Raw genomic sequence first — 17,683 nt, 5'->3', positions numbered from 1 at the left:
TCCGATATAAATATGATATCTACCGTACCATTACGTGGACGTAGTTTGTAGCAGCTGTCGGCAGCAGTCAGGTATGTTGTTGTTTTTTTTACCTCGCGGCATGAGTTGAGCTAAAGCCGTGAGTTGAGCATTGTCATTACCCGAGGGGCCGGGTAATGACAAGCATGATGTTTAGCTACTCTCGCTCCGTTCCTCATTGCGTGCCAAAGACCATGCGGCGCGCTGAGTATGTTTTTCTTCCGCTTTACTTGACATTATTCAATAATCGGAATTTGGATGTTTGTGAATCGTTCTCGAATCTTTCACGGCCGAATCACGAATAATCTAAGAATCGGAAATTTCGCACACTTCTAGTGGGCATACTTATTGCTCCCCAGCTTGGCGCCTGTACGTTGGGGTTTACCTCGGTAGACGAGAAGGTAGCCTCCCTTCGGGTGAGGGGACGGGTTCTGACTGTTGTTTGCGCTTATGCATCGAACAGCAGCTCAGAATACCCACCCTTTTTGGAGTTCTTGGAGGGTGTGCTGGAGAGCGCCCCCTCTGGGGACTACCTCGTTCTACTGGGGGACTTCAACGCTCACGTGGGCAATGACAGAGAGACCTGGAGGGGTGTGATTGGGAGGAACGGCCCCCCGATTAGAACCCGAGCGGTGTTCTGTTATTGGACTTCTGTGCCCGTCACGGTTTGTCCATAACAAACACCATGTTCAAACATAGAGGTATCCATATGTGCACTTGGCACCAGGACACCCTAGGCCGCAGTTCAATGATCGACTTTGTAATCGTGTCATCGGACTTCCGGCCACATGTTTTGGACACTCGGGTGAAGAGAGGGGCGGAGCTGTCAACTGATCACCACCTGGTGGTGTGTTGGCTCCGTTGGCGGGGGAAGTTGCTGGCCAGACCTGGCAGGCCCAAACGTATTCTGAGGGTCTGCTGGGAACGTCTGGCAGAATCCCCTGTCAGAAAGAGCTTTAACACCCACCTCCGGCAGAACTTCTCCCTTGTCCCGAGGGAGGTGGGGGACATTGAGTCCGAGTGGTCCATGTTCCGCACCTCCATTGTTGAGGCGGCCAATCGGAGCTGTGGCCGTAAGGTAGTTGGTGCCTGTCGTGGCGGCAATCCCCGAACCCGCTGGTGGACACCAGAGGTAAGGGATGCCGTCAAGCTGAAGAAGGAGGCCTACCAGGCCTTTTTGGCCTGTGGGACTCCGGAGGCAGCTGACAGGTACCGGCTGGCCAAGCGGACTGTAGCTTCGGCGGTCGCCAAGGCAAAAACTTGGACATGGGAGGAGTTTGGCGAGGTCATGGAAAACGACTTCCGGACGGCTTCGAGGAAATTCTGGTCCACCATCCGGCGTCTGAGGAGAGGAAAGCAGTGCACCATTAACACTGTGTATAGTGAACATGGGGTACTGCTGACCTCGGTGGGGAGAATACTTCGAAGACCTCCTCAATTCCACCGACACGCCTCCCTTGGATGGAGCAGAGTCTGGGGACTCCGAGGTGGGCTCTCCAATCTCTGGGGTTGAAGTCACTGAGGTTGTTGGAAAGCTCCTCGGTGGCAAGGCCCCGGGGGTCGATGAGATCCGCCCGGAGTTGCTAAAGGCTCTGGATGTTGTGTGGCTGTCATGGCTGACACGCCTCTACAACATCGCGTGGACATTGGGGACAGTGCCTCTGGATTGGGGTGGTGGTCCCCCTTTTTAAAAAGGGGGACCGGAGGGTGTGTTCCAATTATAGAGGGATCACACTCCTCAGCCTCCCCAGTAAAGTCTCTTCAGGGGTGCTGGAGAGGAGGGTCCGTTGGGAAGTCGAATCTCGGATTCGGGAGGAGCAGTATGGTTTTCGTCCCGGCCGTGGAACAGTGGACCAGCTCTACACCCTCGGCAGGGTCCTCGAGGGTGCATGGGAGTTCGCCCTACCAGTCTACATGTGTTTTGTGGATTTGGAGAAGGCGTTCGACCGTGTGCCTAGGGGAGTCCTGTGGACGGTGTTCCGGGAGTATGGGGTACCGATCCCCTTGGTAAGGGCTGTTCGGTCCCTGTACGACCGGTGTCAGAGTCTGGTCCACATTGCTGGCAGTAAGTCGAATTCGTTCCCAGTGAGGATTGGACTCCCCCAAGGCTGCCCTTTGTTACAGATTCTGTTCATAATTTTTATGGACAGAATTTCTAGGCGCAGCCAAAGCGTTGAGGGTGTCCGGTTTGGTGGCCTCAGCATTGCATCTCTGCTTTTTGCAGATGATGTGGTGCTGTTGGCTTCATCAAGCCGTGACCTCCAACTCTCACTCGGGCGGTTCGCAGCCAAGTGTGAAGCGGTTGGGATGAAGATCAGCATCTCCAAATCCGAGACCATGGTCCTCAGCCGGAAAAGGGTGGCATGCCCTCTCCGGGTCGGGGATGAGATCCTGCCTCAAGTGGAGGAGTTCAAGTATCTTGGGGTCTTGTTCACGAGTGAGGGTAGGAGGGAGCGGGAGATTGACAGGCAGATTGGTGCAGCGTCTGCAGTGATGTGGACTCTGCACCGGTCCGTTGTGGTGAAGTAGGAGCTGAGCCATAAGGCGAAGCTCTCGATTTACCGGTCGATCTACGTTCCTACCCTCACCCATGGTCATGAACTGTGGGTCGTGACCGAAAGAACAAGATCTCGGATACAAGCGGCCGAAATGAGTTTCCTCCACAGGTTGTCCGGGCTCTCCCTTAGAGATAGGGAGAGAAGCCTGGTCATCCGGGAGGGGCTTGGTGTCGAGCCGCTACTCCTCCGTGTTGAGAGGAGCCAGTTGAGGTGGCTCGGGCATCTGGTTCATATGCCTCCTGGACGCCCCCCTGGAGAGGTGTTCCGGGCATGTCCCACCGGCGGGAGGCCCCGGGGTCGACCCAGGACACGCTGGAGAGGCTATGTCGCTCGGCTGGCTTGGGAACGCCTTGGAATCCCGCCGGAGGAGCAAAAAAAAAACAGAAATTCACATTGTTTGATTTTTAAGAAATTTATTTGCAAATCATGGTGGAAAATAAGTATTTGGTCAATACTTTGTTATGTACCCTTTGTTGGCAATAACAGAAGCCAAAAGTTTTCGGTAATTCTTCACATGCTTTTCAAACACTGTTGCTGGTATTTTGGCCCATTCCTCCATGCAGATCTCCTCTAGAACAGTGATGTTTTGAGGCTTTCGTTGGGCAACACGGACTTTCAACTTCCTCCACAGATTTTCTATGGGGTTGAGATCTGGAGACTGGCTAGGCCACTCCAGGACCTTGAAATGCTTCTTACGAAGCAACTCCTTTGTTGCCCTGGCAATGTGTTTGGGATCACTGTCATGCTGAAAGACCCAGCCACGTCTCATCTTCAATGCCCTTGCTGATGGAAGGAGATTTTCACTCAAAATCTCTCACTACATGGCCCCATTCATTCTTTCCTTTACACAGATCAGTCGTCCTGGTCCCATTACAGAAAAACAGCCCCAAAGCATGATGTTTCCAGCCCCATGCTTCACAGTGGGTATGGTCTTCTTCGGATGCAATTCAGTATTCTTTCTCCTCCAAACACGAGAACCTGTGTTTCTACCAAAAAGTTCTGTTTTGGTTTCATCTGACCATAACACATTCTCCCAGTCCTCTTCTGGATCATCCAAATGCTCTGTAGCGAACCGCGGACGGGCCTGGACATGTACTGGCTTCAGCAGGGGGGACACATCTGGCAGTGCAGGATTTGAGTCCCTGGCGGCGCATTGTGTTACTGATAGCAGCCTTTGTTACTGTGGTCCCAGCTCTCTGTAGGTCATTCACTAGGTCCCCCCGTGTGGTTCTGGGATTTTTGCTCACCGTTCTTGTTATCATTTTGACGCCACGGGGTGAGACCTTGCATGGAGCCCCAGATCGAGGGAGATTATCAGTGGTCTTGTATGTCTTCCATTTTCTAATAATTGCTCCCACATTTGATTTCTTTACACCAAGCGTTTTACCAATTGCAGATTCAGTTTTCCCAGCCTGGTGCAGGTCTACAATTTTGTCTCTGGTGTCCTTCTACAGCTCTTTGGTCTTGGCCATAGAGGAGTTTGGAGTGTGACTGACTGAGATTGTGGACAGGTGTCTTTTATACCGATAATGACTTAAAACAGGTGCCATTTATACAGGTAAAGAGTGGAGCCTCATTAAACCTTGTTAGAAGATGGCAATTTTTCACCTAAATCAAGAAACATTTGAATTCAATTAATGTTTTGAACAATATCTATTCTTGAATTAAGAACATTTGACATTTCAAAGCTTTATTTTAAGATTAAATATACTAATTTATTGTTTAAAATAAGTTACTTACTAACTTACTGTTTTGTCAGCCAGCTATTTTTCTTATTTCAAGAAATCTGAGTAAAATTTACTTGAAGCACTGGCAGATAATTTCACTTATTTCTAGTAGATTTACATTGAAAACAAGGTGTGTTTTTGTAGTGTACACTGTTATCCCACTATATGATCTAATAGCAAACAATGCAAACAACGCCAATACAAAAGAGCGCTAAGTAAATACTCTGGTTCCCTTGTTAAGCTAAATATCACTATAGCAGACATCTTTGATAACAATCTAAAAAAAAAAAAAAAAAGAAAAAAAAGCAGTGGTTGCACATCTGTGTGTGCTTGTGTATGCTCAATGTGCCAGGTACTTGTACTTTGTATATCTAGTCTAGTTAGTGTTCTTCCCATAACCACATAACTTATTACAAATTATTCTGTATGACTCAGGGTTGAGCGAAAACTCAATTTATTCCTTTTATCAATCGATGAACATTAAAATATTAACTTTGCTGTCAATAACACCATCAACATTTCTGGTCAAATTCTTCAATGAACCACTCTTTTAATCAATGGAATAGAAAATCACCCGTAAAAAGAGCCAAAACGGAAAAAAATCACATTTGCGGTCCCAGTCAAAAACTTTTATAAATAACTTTCCATATAAATAATAGGGCAAAATCAAATTTTGTACAGACACACAAACAGTAGACACACATTCTGTACAGAATGGACAATTCTCAACGCAAGGCAGCTTTGTGTTCAAAGTATTTTCGTCAAGCAGCAGTTTGCTGAAAGAAATGAGTCCATAGTAAATATTCTGGCTCAACACACAGTTTTCTACATGAACATAAACTGGACTAGGTTTGACCAAATGTAAAAATAAAATACCAATTACAGATTTCAGTGGTATTTAAATTACAACAGGAGTGGCAGCAGATTCACCAAAGCTTAGAACATTTTTACAGTACTAGAACAGTTTTCTATTGAACATCTGTGCTGTGTCGGTCGTTTTGATAGTAAACTATGCTGCATTGGCTGGGAGTACTTCAACAGTCAAACAAGATGCAAAATCAACTGCCCGAAGCCCAAAAACTTCAAAATATTTCTTCCTACCTGCTGACTCTCCTGTGCAATTCAGCAGAAATACTAATACACTACAGTCAAGATAATAATCAAAGCACCTTTTGCAGGTCATCCTGCAGTTTCTTCAGCATGGCCTCCAACTGTGACACCTTCTCCTCCAGGTGGCCTGGAGAGTCACTGTAGCAGACAAAAAGTGAAACATCAGGGGGGAAAAAGTCATGGATGGCTCTTAGGCCTTGTTCAGACTGGCGGAAAAAAAAAAATCGATATTGGATAACTTCTCGCAGAACACCTGACGATCTCTTACGGCACACGGGTTGAAAAACACTGCTCTACTACTGGTCCTTCTAAAAAAATTTGCATATTGTGTTAAGTAAGTTCAATGATGAAATAAGTTCATTATTTTCTGTAATGTAGTGATAAACATTAGACTTTCATATATTTTAGATTCATCACGCACAACTGAAGTAGTTCAAGGCTTTTAATGTTTTAATATTGATGATTTTGGCAAAAAAGTCGCGAAAAACCAAAAATCTAAAAAAATTAGCACATCATGAAAAGGTACTCTAAAGAAGCTACTAACCTAATCATCTGAATCAACGAATTAACTCAAAACCCCAGTGAAAGATGCTTGAGGCTTTTAAAAACTCCCAGCCTGGTTCATTACTCAAAACCCCAATCATGGGCAAGACTGCCAACCTGACTGCTGTCCAGAAGGCCATCACTGACACCCTCAAGCAAGAGGCTAAGACACAGAAAGAAATTTCTGAGCGAATAGGCTGTTCCCAGAGTGCTGTATCAAGGCCCCTCAGTGGGAAGGAAAAAGTGTGGCAGGAAACGCTGCAGAACCAGAAGAGGTGACCGCACCCTGAGAAAGATTGTGGAGAAGGGCCAATTCCAGACATTGGGGGACCTGCAGAAACAGTGGACTGAGTCTGGAGTAGAAACATCCAGAGCCACCGTGCACAGGCGTGTGCTGGAAATGGGCTACAGGTGCCGCATTCCTCAGGTCAAGCCACTTTTGAACCTTAAACAGCGGCAGAAGCGCTTGACCTGGGCTACTTAGTACTTTTTTTCAGATGAAAGCAAATTTTGCATGTAATTCGGAAATCAAGGTGCCAGAGTTTGGAGGAAGACTGGGGAGAAGGAAATGCCAAAATGCCTGAAGTCCAGTGTCAAGTACCCACAGTCAGTGATGGTCTGGGGTGCCATGTCAGCTGCTGGTGTTGGTCTACTGTGTTTTATCAAGGGCAGGGTCAATGCAGCAGCTATCAGGAGATTTTTGAGCACTTCATGCTTCCCTCTGCTGAAAAGCTTTATGGAGATAAAGATTTCCATTTTTCAGAACGACCTGGCACCTGCTCACAGTGCCAAAACCACTGGTAAATGGTTTACTGACCAAGGCATTACTGTGCTCAATTGGCCTGCCAACTCTCCTGACCTGAACCCCATAGAGAATCTGTGGGATATTGTGAAGAGGAAATTGAGAGACACTGTACCCAACACTGTGGATGAGCTTAAGGCCGCTATCGAAGCATCCTGGGCCTCCATAACACCTCACCAGTGCCACTGGCTGATTGCCTCCATGCCACGCCGCATTGAAGCAGTCATTTCTGCAAAAGGATTCCCGACCAAGTTTTGAGTGCATAGCTGATATAATTAATTGAAGGTTGACTTTTTTTGTATTTAAAAACACTTTTTTGTATTGGTCGGATGAAATATGCTAATTTTTTGAGATAGTGATTTTTGTTTTTTTTCTTGACTTTTTTGCCAAAATCATCAATATTAAAACAATAAAAGGCTTGAACTATTTCAGTTGTGTATAATGAATCTAAAATATATGAAAGTCTAATGTTTATCAGTATATTACAGAAAACAATTAACTTTGTCACAATATGCTAATTTTTTTGGAAGGACTAGTATATAGAAATACACTGCTGGATGGCTGCTAAATCATTATCATTTTACACAAAACTCCAAAAATGGGCCAGACAAAACTATTGGCACCCTTTGAAAAATCATGTGATGTTTCTCTAATTTGTGAAATTAACAGCACCTGTTACTTACCTGTGGCACATAAGAGGTGGCGGCAATAACTAAATCACACTTGCAGCCAGTTAAAATGGATTAAAGTTGACTCAACCTCTGTCCTGTGTCCTTGTGTGTACCACGTTGAGCATGGAGAAAAGAAAGAAGACCAAAGAACTGTCTGAGGACTTGAGAAGCAAAATTGTGAGGAAGCATGGGCAATCTCAAGGCTACAAGTCCATTTCCAAAGACCTGAATGTTCTACCGTGCGCAGTGTCATCTATAAGTGTAAAGCCCATGGCATATGGCTAACCTCCTTAGATGTGGACGGAAAAGAAAAATTGACAAGAGATTTAAACAAGAGATTGTGTGGACTGTGGATAAAGAACCTCGACTAGCATCCAAACAAGTTCAAGCTGTCCTGCAGTCCGAGGGTACAACAGTGTCAACCCGTACTAGCCGTCGGCGTCTGAATGAAAAGGGACTCTATGGTAGGATACCCAGGAAGACCCATTTCTGACCCAGAGACATATAAAAAAGCCAGGCTGGAGTTTGCCAAAATTTTCCTGAGAAAGCCAAAAACACTTTGGAAGAATTTTTTCTGGTCAGATGAGACAGAAGTAGAGCTTTTTGGAAAAATGCATCAACATAGAGTTTACAGGGCAAAAACGAGGCCTTCAAAGAAAAGAACACGGTCCGCACAGTCAAACATGGCGGAGGTTCCCTGATGTTTTGGGGTTGCTTTGCTACTTGTGGCACTGGACTGCTTGACCGTGTGCATGGCATTATGAAGTCTGAAGACTACCAACAAATTTTGCAGCATAATGTAGGGCCCAGTGTGAGAAAGCTGGGTCTCCCTCAGAGGTCATTGGTCTTCCAGTGTGACAATGACCCAAAGCACACTTCAAAAAGCACTAGAAAATGGTTTGAGAGAAAGCACTGGAGACTTCTAAAGTGGCCAGCAATGAGTCCAGACCTGAATCCCATAGAACACTTGTGGAGAGATCTGAAAATGGCAGTTTGGTGAAGGCACCTTTCAAATCTCAGAGACCTGGAGCAGTTGGCCAAAGACTAATGGTCTAAAATTCCAGCAGAGCATTGTTAGAAACTCACTGATGGATATCGGAAGCGGTTGTTCACAGTTATTTTGTCTAAAGGTTGTGCTACCAAGTATTAGGCTAAGATTACCAATACAAATTTATCGCGTTAACGGGCGGTAATTAATTTTTAAAATTAATCACGTTAAAATATTGACGCAATTAACGCATGGACGGAATGACCCGTTACCTCAAACAGTTTACAATGACGCCGTTTTGGCACATCGAGAGCGAAAAGGCAGAGAAATGCTAGTGGACACAAGCGTTAATTACACTGCGCCTTTTATTGGCTTAAGCTTTGGCGGAGCAAGAGACGATTTTTTTTCTTAACACGCTTAATTGAACACAACGCAGAACGTACTGTATATCATTTGCAGCCACTACTGACAGTCATGGTTGCCCAACTTCCCATCATGCATTTGGGCGGGGCAGAAGACAATCTTTCTCTTAACACGTCTAATTGAACACAATGCAGTAAATACTGTATACCATTTGCAGCCACCACTGACAGTCATGGTTACTCAGCTTTCCATCATGCATTTGGGCGGAGCAGGAGATGTTCTTTTCGTAACACGCTTAATTGAACACAACCCAGAAAATACTGTATACCATTTGCTGCCACCACTTACAGTTATGTTTGCCCAACTTCCCATCATGCATTTGGGCCGAACAGTTAAGTTGCTACAGTATCCTATCTCTCAAAAAAATAATGTTCACAAAAAGAAAAGCGCTCAATGCAAAGAGAAATGGCATTCTCAATCAAATAGCTATCTAAAATACACATAAATGTTAATCATGTTAATACCATCTTTTGGATTCATTGTTATAATAAAGAAATACAGTACTTATGTACAGTATGTTGAATGTTTATGTCCGTCTAGTGTCTTATCTTTCCATTCCAACAATAATTTACAGAAATACAGTATATGGCATATTTTAGAGATGGTTTGAATTGGGATTAATGACGATTAATTAATTTTTAAGATGTGATTAACTCGATTAAAAATTTTAATCGTTTGAGAGCCCTAGTAAAATGATATTGATTTTTTTTTTTTTTTTTTCATTCTCATTTGTGTTTTTTCATTGCAAGCAACATAAATGAAGATATCACTACCAAAGCATTTGTAATTGCAATCATTTTCTGGGAGAAATTCAGCAATATCTGACAGAATTGCAGGGGTGCCAATTCTTTTGGACAGCAGTGTATACTGTCTTTACAGTTCATACAGTAGCTAGATGATGGAGACAAAGAGAAGCCAAATAGTGTCATTTTTTTGTTGAACATCAACGGTGACCCACCTCTCTTTTGTATTCAGCTTTCCATCCATGTGATCAGCCCCTGATTGGTCGCCAGCTTTGCGATCTGTGACCAGAGAGACAAATAATTCATTCATTCATCTTCTGAAGCATTTATCCTCACGAGGGTTGCGGGGGTGCTGGCGCCTATCCCAGCTACTAACAGGCAGGAGGCAGGGTATACCCTAAACTTGACAAATAATATCAACTTAATATTGCATAAATCAGCATTATTGTAGTGCTTCTCCACCGAAGAGTCACGGGTGAGTTGGAGACCCCTCCCAGATGACTTGGGTTACCCAAGAATGGTCTCCAAGAAGATACAGAATTCGTGAAGGCTTCCCAAAAAAATGAAACACTCGGCTCTTTAAACTCTACCTTCATAGCCAACAAAAAAATACAGTATGATGTTATATGTTCTTCAAAAACGAACATAACCATAAATTTAAAAAATCAGCTATAAATTTTATTCAATATTATTGTTAGACACTGTAACAGTTTGAACTTTAACATTGTAAAATCAATAAATTTACTTCAATATGGATTAAAAAATATATATATATATATGGGCTGTCAAACGATTACAAATTTTAATCGAGTTAATTACAGCTTAAAAATTAATCGTAATTAATCGCAAATAATCGCAATTCAAACCATCTATAAAATATGCCATATTTTTCTGTAAATTATTGTTGGAATGGAAAGATAAGACACAAGATGGATATATACATTCAACATACGGTACTTAAGGACTGTATTTGTTTATTATAACAATAAATCAACAAGATGGCATTAACATTCTGTTAAAGCGATCCATGGATAGAAAGACTTGTAGTTCTTAAAAGAAAAATGCTAGTACAATTTAAAGAATTTTTATATTAAAACCCCTCTTAATGTTTTCGTTTTAATGAAATTTGTAAAATTTTCAATAAAAAAAATAAACTAGTAGCCCGCCATTGTTGATGTCAATAATTACTTACACAATGCTCGTGGGTGCTGAAGCCTATAAAATCAGTCGCACCCAAGCGCCAGCAGAGGGCGGCAAAACTCCATAAACACAATTAATGAGTGAGCGTTTCACTGTACCGTCATTTAAATCTGTCTGAGCGGGGCATCTGCGTTAATTGCGTCAAATATTTTAACGTGATTAATTTAAAAAATTAATTAACGCCCATTAACGCGATAATTTTGACAGCCCTAATATTATATATATATATATATATATATATATATTCATTCATTCATTTTCCATGCCGCCTTTCCTCACGAGGGTTATACCTAAGGACAATTTAGAGTGTTCAATCAGCCTACCATGCATGTTTTTTTGGGATGTTGGAGGAAACCGGAGTTCCCGGAGGAAACCCACGCAGGCACGGGGAGAACATATATATATATATATATATATATATATATATATATATATATATATATATATATATATATGCCGAAAACACAGACAAGACTGAAAAAGCAGTTTCTGCTCTTGCACTCCTCTTTAAAAGAAACTGCTGTTTTTTAAACCAAAAAAACTGTTGTGTTTGATAGAACAATATGTCTATATGCTGCCATAGCAGATTCATGGTGCATGAAACTTTTTTAATTTCTCCCTTTTACCGTGGAAACCCCTGTTTACAGACGTCGCGGAACGCTTTTGTTTCAACCCGGCCATAAAACGAAGGTAATTAATTATATTTGTTATTCAAAATGTCTGTCATTTTAAGCTTAGAATCATTAATTGATGTCTAATATTTCATTTAAAAACAAAAAACGACTTTCAAAAATTATTCACTCGCATATTTTCATCATAATGAAAGAATTGGCGTCTCTAAACAAGTCATGGATATCGACCTCATAACTATCGCTTAATAGTATTTTTTATTTTTTTTTTGTACAGTTGCATTTTCTCCGATATGTTAGATGATAAATAATTGATCCAAACAAAGAAAATTTGAAAAAAAAAATGTTTAAAAGGGTAAATATATGAAAAAGAAAATCTCGACCACTCCTTGATGTCTGCGATTTCTGCAATGCGAGCCTTGTTATATTACCAGGTTTCACCCATCAAATCCCAAACAAATTTATCTGTGGCCATTCACAGCTGTTTCTTGACACTCAGTGATACATGCTACATGGAGTTTTTGGATTGAAACAAGGTTACAATGCGATAGTATCTCATTAAAGTCATGGCGTCTGTAATTCTGCTCTCGCGTGCTCTCACTTCCAGATAGGGTTTTGCTGTTTAAAAAACATTTTTTAAAAAAAAGCCCTCCTGTTCAAAATGTTCTTTCCCCCATAAAATTGAGATTTTAAGCTTTCCAATTATGTATCACACATGCATATTGGACAATTTTGAAAGTTGGCCAAATTGGGGGGTCTCACATGTATATATAAACCACAGTTTTTAAGAACATACATTAAAATTAAATATAACTAAAAATCAACTCCAGTGTATTTAAAAAAAAAAAAAAAAAAAAAAAAAGGCAGTTTGAAAATAAGTTAACTACCACACATTAAATGACCACAAATCAGTGGACACACTGAAGACATTAGTTTCCCCATGATGATTATTTGACATTTACATTATTGCACGGTTAAATAGATGCTCACCCTCGCGTGACAGAGCCTCCAAGATGCTGCGGCAGGCTGTGGCCAGGTCAGCGATGGACTGCCACTCTTCTTCGGTGGAATCTGTCGTCTCTGAGAGAACTGACAACAAGTTTTTATCATCAATTCAGTCGCAGTGTTAATGGAGTGTCTTGGAATAATGCATCTGGGGCAGGAGAACACTGCAACAGCACTTATCAGAGATGCTGTCTGGCTTTCAAATGTGCTATTTAAAAAAACACCACTTGGTGGCGCTGCTGTGTTAATATAGACTTGATTCAGCTAAACTGCTTGATTCTTCTGCAGATGTTTTGCTCCTGTCTAGACTGAAAATAGAGCAATTTTATAAGCATACTGTGGAAGTAATAATCAAGAATTGAGATTTAGTACCTATCAGCCATTAGAAGTGGTAAAACCCAATCTCAATTGCCATATTTGATGAGGTACCTTGCGACAAAACATAAAGCCATAATAAACCAAGGTTTTATTAATGCCCCCCCCCCCCCCCCCCAAACATATGATCATAAATCTGTCCACTCATGGCTGTTAAATGGTGAGGTTGATAGTCTCAGTGGAGGTACAGCAGATGGTATTAGGAGTGTGTCTTGAACTAAAACTCCGCCCCTCCCACCACCCATCTGTCCCCCTTTTTATCCCAGCCTTGGCAGGGGGTAGCAGCCGAGCAGGGGAGATATTAGATTAGCGGAAAAAGGGGGCAGCGCGGATGGAAGAATAGGAGGAAGGACAAAGGGGATGCGGTGGAAGCAGAGGGATGATAATGAAAAGGCCATTTTAACACAGAAAGGAAGGAAAAAGCATTTAAGGCTCAAATCATGCAGAGATTATTTGAAAACATAGTTTCATTTGAGTGTCATTAGTAGGGCTTCGTTTTGAGTTGTCGCATTATAACTTACATTATGACTTGTTTTAAAACATATAACAAAAACACAGTTTTATACAGTCAGTGTTGTTTTCGTCAACAACGACTATAACGAAAATATTTTGTCAACTAAAATTTTTTTTCATGACAACGACGAGACGATAACGAGCTAAAACAAAACGAGACTAATGTCAGTTTTCGTCTGACAAAACGAAAATGTGCAATAGTTTCCGTCACATGTTCACATGCAATGTTGCTTTAGCCTTTAAAGATCTAGGCTGAGTAGGGTTGGGCATCGAGCATCGATGGGAATCGGTTCTAACACTCCGATGCTGCCGGAATCGTTCGAATTTTTAAATTTCGATTCCATGTTTCGATGCCTTGACCGTCAAGCGGGAAAAAAATTGCTGAAGTTCAAAGACTGATATTTATATACAAGTTAAAATTAGTCCTGTGAGAAGTTTATATAATTAAAAAAAAAAACATGGAGAAGTTAAGACTTTAATATAAACCATGCAATATTTGCTGACCCTGCCTTTCGTTTTTTTGATTTTAGTATATCTTTGCATGGGACAACACTGACAAAATGACACTTTGACACAATGAAAAGTAATCTGTGTGCAGCTTATATAATAGAGTTAATTTATTTTCCCTTCAAAATAACTTAAAATATAGCCATCAATATCTAAACCCCTGGCAACAAAAGTGAGTACACCCCTTTGAAAAAACGTACATCCCTAAATGTCCAAATTGAGTACTGCTTGTCATTTTCCTTCCAAAATGTCATGTGACTCGTTACAGGACTGCTGTCAGCATTGCTGCAGAGATTGAAGAGGTGGGGGTCAGCCTGTTAGTGCTCAGACCATACGCCGCACTCTACATCAAATTGGTGTGCATGGCTGTCACCCCAGGAGGAAGCCTCTTCTGAAGACGGTACACAAGAAAGCCCACCCGTCTCATCAGACCATAGGACAGGGGTGGGCAAACTATTCCACAAAGGGCCGCAGTGGGTGCAGGTTTTTGTTCATACCCATCATGAGAACAGCCTTTCACCAATCTGGTTTCTTACAAGTGCAATCAGTTGATTGCACTCAGGTGCTTCTTGTTTCCACTGAAACCTCATTGGTTAAACTGTCTGTGCTGAATCAGTTGGAACAAAGACCAGGACCCACTGCGGCCCTCGAGGACCGGTTTGCCCACCCCTGCCATAGGACATGGTTCCAGTATTTCATGTGCTTTGTTGACATGTCCTCAGCAAACTGTTTGCGGGCTTTCTTGTGTGCCGTACGGGTGTCATGGTTCGGTGTGGGTTCAGAACGACGAAAAAAAAAAAGGATTTTCTTTCTCACAGCATTTGAAAGTTAAAGTTTGTATACCGTAACACTCTTATATAGGCAAAGTGCCAGTTTTCATCTGACGAAACGAAAATAAGCAATAGTTTCCGTCACATGTTCACAATGTGTGACATCTTATGTGTAGTTAGCCTGCATCGTAGCAGTGTTTGGTTGTGTCACTCGTGTGACGTGCTAACCCTCCACCCCAACTCAAAAAGAAAAAAAAAAGTTTTGTTTGTTTCTCATTCAGCATTTGAAACGTAAAGTTTTTATACTGTAACACTCTTACATAGGTAAAAAAAATGTAAAAAGTGTAACCATTTTTTTTTTTGAATGAAAAAAATCAGTTCAGTTCAATCAGTTAATATAAACATCTCTGCTGTGAAAGATGTAATAGAATGTATAATGTAATAATGTGAAGAACATGAAAAGTAACATCAGTTATTTTTCTGAGTAACTAATTACTCTTATGATGAGGTAACTGAGTTACTAACTCAATTACTTTTTTGGGAGAAGTAATTTGTAACTGTAACTAATTACTTTTTAAAAGTAAGATTAACAACATTGATTATCATCAAGTTGGCGTTGTCCTTGTAGACGCTACAATATGTGCTCGCTTATCAATGTTCATTCGAAATTGTTGGAAACCTTTAAGCATTTATTTATTTGTTTCAAATATTACAGACAAAAACATTTTTAGTAAACGTCGACTAAAACTAGACGAAATGAGTCTTGAGTTTTTGTTAACAAAAGCTAGATGAAGACAAATAAATTTTGAGATGACTAAAATATGACTAAGATTAATAAGTGTTATAGTCCGAAAGATAAGAATAAAATGAAAAGGGCTGCCAAAAACGACATTGTTTAAAACGTTAAAGTGTTCTTACTCTTGGTAATGGAGTTGTGTAGACTTAAGGCTCGTGAGTTCCTCTCCGCTCGGTCAACGCAAGACAACCTCGAAGAGGAGAGAGGCGATTCGCTAGCCGAAGCTTTGTCCTCACCAAAATCAGCAATGAACTAAACATGAAAAAAGATACAATTAATAACTCATTGGCTGACGTTGACAAGCGACAAACTATCATAAATTCACAGCAGGACGAAAAGTAGACGTCTATCAATATTGAGCAGAAATCTGTCTTGTACAGTCACCTGTTCATCGTCCAGGGCAAATTTGGGCTTGACTGCCAGGATCAGATCAGGCGTGGCATCTCTCAGTTCGCCAACATTCTCATAGATGTGGCGGTCCTCTTTCAAGGACACGTTGTCGTAAATGTGTCTGTAAGAGAGAGAGTATTGGCATGGAAGGGAGAAAAAAACAAATCTGCTTTTGAGGATTGCTGACATTTGGAGCCGCTGCAGACGTCAGAGGTCAACAGAATTCGAAGCACTCAAAGCAAGTAATCCGCGGGATTGGGTTCCGAGTGTGGTTCTAGGCTGATTGCTGTTTGTCCATTCCACTCAGTGAAAATAATCTTTTAAAGTCATATTGCAACGCAATTCTTTTGCTTAACGTTAAAAATAGTGTCAAGGTATCTGAGACTTTGTAATGCGGTTAGTTTGCAACGAGCAACTTGGTATGCCACCTTATATGATGTTAACAGTGCTCGCTGGTTTACTGATGTAACACTGACAAAGCGGGACAATTGTTGTCAATTTTCGGCATGTTTTCGCTGAGAAAAAAAAAATCAAGCGGTGAAATGTGATTGGTGGTCCAATGTCTTTAAGTCAGTTGTCCCCAACTACCAGGACGCGGACCGTGGCGCATTTGCTACCAGGCCGCAGAGAAATAAATCATTTATTAATGACTGAAATCTGGCCTGTGGCTCTTCACACATCAATATCCCTGTCTACTCTACAGACTAATCCGAGTAAAGATTTGTATAGGTCGCCATCTAGTGGTTGGCCACAATTACTAGGGTGTTTATACACCTATAGCAGCCCAGCGCCTGTCAACATAAACAGTAACTTTAGCTGCTATTGACTGTGTGCTGCGGGCGGTGACGTCTTTGGACAGCTTTTTTCCGGGGAAAAGGACACCTACAACAAAGAGGAGCCTACAACCAAGTCCATTCTGCATAATATGTGGCTAAAAGCAAGCAAACGAGGCAAAAAAACGAATGCACTGAGAGCATCATACTTCATGGGGAACCATATTGCTAAAGCTTAGAAACCTTTCATGATTGGAGAAGAACTCATGCGACTCTGCGACCACAGATATTTGCCAACAGGTTTTAGGAGCTGTTGTTAAAAAAAAAGGTTGATTTAATGTATGGTGAGCAGTGTTGGGAATAACGCCGCTATAAATAACGCCGTTACATAATCTAAATAATTATTTTTTCCCACCGTTACGACGCCGTTACTGTTACTGATGGTCAAAAGCGATGCGTTACTCTGAATAAATTGAAGAAACTACCAGCCGCAGCGAGTCTACTCTGCTCTGTTTGTTTGTCATCCAAGACTTGGGGTGCCTTCAGGTTCGAGAATAGCACACGTGTTTTGTTTTGTGCTTTTTCTTAGCAAAGATATACCACACAGATGCTTTGAGGGTGACGGGAGGAGTAAGGGGACAAGGTTACCTGAATGCACCACCTCAATAGATGCGATGGAAGTGATTGTGATTGGCTGAGGGTTAGTCATGTTAGCCAATCAGAGCCGGTGTTTTCACACACAAACCGGAACAGCGTGTGCGGCAAACACACACACGAAAAACAGATGCAGAGGGATATGATGGCAGAGCATTCAAAGGAAAATTTGTCCTTTACGAGGTGGAGATATAAACACTATTTCAAGTCAAAATACTTGAAGTACAGTAGGCTATGTCTACTTGCCCAGTTGTCTCAGGTTGTGAGAGTTAGATTTAATTGATAAAACTGACTTTATATTGTTTACTGCTAATTGTTAGTTTATTATATTGTTTACTGTTTATTTTTGTTGCACTTCAAGTGTAGGATAAATCTGTTGCTGGTGAGGTGCAATAAATATTACACGTTTCTATAACAGAACTACCTGTCTGTTCTTCTCTATTCAACTGACTCGAATACTGGTAAGAAAATTTCAAATTCTTTGACAT

At 41.7% G+C, this 17,683-nt stretch overlaps 1 protein-coding gene across 6 annotated transcripts in view; it reads right to left on the bottom strand.

Annotated features, from left to right (window-relative positions):
* sipa1 (signal-induced proliferation-associated 1) overlaps positions 1 to 17,683 on the bottom strand; it is a 78,586-nt gene that overhangs the window by 9,644 nt on the left and 51,259 nt on the right. For 4 of the 6 annotated variants that reach the window (XM_057820490.1, XM_057820489.1, XM_057820493.1 and 1 more), the window contains 5 exons: positions 15,763 to 15,889; positions 15,501 to 15,630; positions 12,403 to 12,501; positions 9,799 to 9,862; positions 5,473 to 5,551 (listed from right to left, as the gene is read on the bottom strand). In XM_057820490.1, coding sequence (XP_057676473.1) covers positions 5,473 to 5,551; positions 9,799 to 9,862; positions 12,403 to 12,501; positions 15,501 to 15,630; positions 15,763 to 15,889 — 499 coding nt within the window. Of the gene's footprint in view, positions 1 to 4,917; positions 5,552 to 9,798; positions 9,863 to 12,402; positions 12,502 to 15,500; positions 15,631 to 15,762; positions 15,890 to 17,683 lie in introns of those variants that run through there. The other 2 variants (XM_057820494.1, XM_057820495.1) reach the window with 2 other exon arrangements.

Source organism: Corythoichthys intestinalis, chromosome 18 (genome assembly GCF_030265065.1).
Source record: "Corythoichthys intestinalis isolate RoL2023-P3 chromosome 18, ASM3026506v1, whole genome shotgun sequence".
Classification (NCBI taxonomy): domain Eukaryota; kingdom Metazoa; phylum Chordata; class Actinopteri; order Syngnathiformes; family Syngnathidae; genus Corythoichthys; species Corythoichthys intestinalis.
This window is presented reverse-complemented; position numbering and strand designations above follow the sequence as displayed.